General features: G+C 51.3%; 1 protein-coding gene across 1 annotated transcript in view; it reads left to right on the top strand.

The window, feature by feature from the left end:
* Positions 1-2192, top strand: part of KIF4A (kinesin family member 4A) — a gene marked incomplete at its 5' end in the record, with an annotated part of 15459 nt that overhangs the window by 7127 nt on the left and 6140 nt on the right. Inside the window, 4 exons of the mRNA XM_010144749.1 lie at positions 429-532; positions 827-971; positions 1049-1159; positions 1592-1675. Of these exons, the coding sequence (XP_010143051.1) occupies positions 429-532; positions 827-971; positions 1049-1159; positions 1592-1675 (444 nt within the window). The remainder of the gene's footprint in view (positions 1-428; positions 533-826; positions 972-1048; positions 1160-1591; positions 1676-2192) is intronic.

Below are 2192 nucleotides of genomic sequence, written 5' to 3'. Positions count from 1 at the left end.
CCCCCGCAGTCCTCCTTCTCCCAGGCAAAAAGCCGTTAGCCACTGGCTAGTGTTCTGCGTGAAATGGGCTTCTTGGCTTTTTACTCAAAGGCTTGCTCGGCAGCACCGAGCCAAAATGCAAGCTCTTCACCGTGAGCATTCGTGGCACAGCCAGCTGACCTGGCTTCCCCTGGCACGGGCTGTGCTGGGATCTCCCGCTGCCAAAATTGTTCAGTCGTATCTTTAATTCGTCACAACGGTTCTGTGCACTGACTAGATTTCAGTGTATGGAGGCCCAGCCCCTTTGATGCTCACACTGCTTTAGGCAGGATGGTTTACAGCCTGTTGGGAAGGAATGTGGTTCCTCAAGGCCTTCTGCCTTAAAGCTTCACCTCAGGGCGTAGTTTCAAGGGTTTCATTTGGAGGTTTGCTGTTCTTGTCCTTTCTAGACTAATATCAAGGATCTGGAATTGGAGGTCAGCACTCTGCAGAAAGAGAAGGAGGAGCTGGTCCTTGCTTTGCATATGGCCAAGAAGGACGTCAACCAAGCCAAGTAAGAGTGACCATGCAGGCTTAGACCACTGAAAACTGTGTCCGTGCACCTGTGAAAGATCACGGCCTTGCTCCTCTGTTTGTAAAAACTCTTACTTCGGTGCAAATGCACCCCTTCTCCGTGCCACCTGAGTGGTGTGGGTTGCAGAGGAGCCCGATAGTGGGTTTGATAGTGGGAAAGAGGATAGCACACGACTGCTTCTTGTGGCATAAGGTGTCTCTAGAGTTGGGGAGTGCTTGTTTGAGAATAACAGAAGCTGGGGGGGGCTGTTTCTAGCATGTGATTCCTTTACAGACTGAGTGAACGGCGTCGGAAAAGACTTCAGGAGCTGGAAGGGCAGATCAACGAGCTGAAGAAAAAGCTGAATGAGCAGTCGAAGCTCTTAAAGCTGAAGGAATCTACAGAACACACTGTCTCCAAGCTGAACCAGGAGATCAGGGTGAGTGACCTAAGCAGGCAGCTCATGGCCTTGCTCCAGTGCAGACAAAGCAGCCTCCAGCTGTTTCTGTTTCTCAGGAAATGAAAACCCAAAGGGTCCAGCTGATGCGCCAAATGAAAGAAGATGCTGAGAAATTCAGGCAATGGAAACAGCAGAAGGACAAGGAGGTGATCCAGCTGAAAGAACGGGTGAGCACGTGACCCCCAAACTGTACCTCCCTCTGAGGAGTGAAACAAGCCGCTCCAGTGCGTGCTGCAGAGCTTTGTTCAGCAAGGTCTGAACAGCTGCTGGGGAATGCTTTGAAGAGAACGCTGGTTCATACGGTTGCCACCTTTCACCATCTGTTGTAAATGGTCCCACTTGCTTATGTCTGGAGCCCCTAAAGCTCTCTGCTTTAGGCTCCTAAACCTCTTTAATGGAAAGCATGGAGCCTCTTCTAGACACTTCAAGCCATTACTGCCCTTTGTTCTCAGAGGTGCTGCATGGCTCAAGCTTGTTATGGTCAGTGAGATCACAACCATGGAGCACCTGCATTGCAGAACAGCAGGTTCTGTCCCAGGGAGCGTGGAACTGGCTGTAGTGTTTGTGTGACATGTGGGTTTACCCCTATTTCCCTGCAGGATCGCAAGAGACAATATGAGCTGCTTAAGCTGGAACGAGATTTCCAGAAGCAGGCCAACGTGCTGCGGCGCAAAACAGAGGAGGTGAGGAGCCAGCATCTGCTAGGAATCCTGACCTCTTCCTGGAGGTCTGCAAAGTGTGAATTAGGGGATGCAGAAAATCCTCTAAAGCAGTTTGGGGTCTGGAAATAGGCGCTTGTCTCTGTAGAGAAATACCAAACCTCTGTCCTGGGTTCTCTGAGTTCCAGCGAAGTCTGCTCCTCAAAGGCAAAATGACCCCCTAGGCATCCAGCTGCTGTGGCAGATCCGTCCCAGACACCCAAGCTCGGAAGCGTGGAAGGGCCTGGGAGGTGGATGCGCTGGATTGCGGTTCAGAACTCTTTTGGGATGGCTGTGTAGAAGAAACACTCCTAGAAACAACCGTTTTGGAGGCTTTCTTCTGCCTTAAGGCCTGGAAGCAGGTTCTCTGTAAAGTGGGAATCTCGGCCACGGCAATAGTCGAGGACTAGTCTTTGCTTAATTCCAAAGCGGTTCTGGTTTTCTCATGCTCTCGCTGTCTCAGTGTCTGGCTGGCAGCACGAGCACCTCGTGTTTGCAACCG

This window comes from Buceros rhinoceros, unplaced genomic scaffold (genome assembly GCF_000710305.1).
Source record: "Buceros rhinoceros silvestris isolate BGI_N320 unplaced genomic scaffold, ASM71030v1 scaffold35341, whole genome shotgun sequence".
In the NCBI taxonomy this organism is placed as follows: Eukaryota; Metazoa; Chordata; class Aves; order Bucerotiformes; family Bucerotidae; genus Buceros; species Buceros rhinoceros.
Note: the sequence above shows the minus strand (reverse complement) of the source record. Positions and strands in the feature narration are given on the sequence as shown.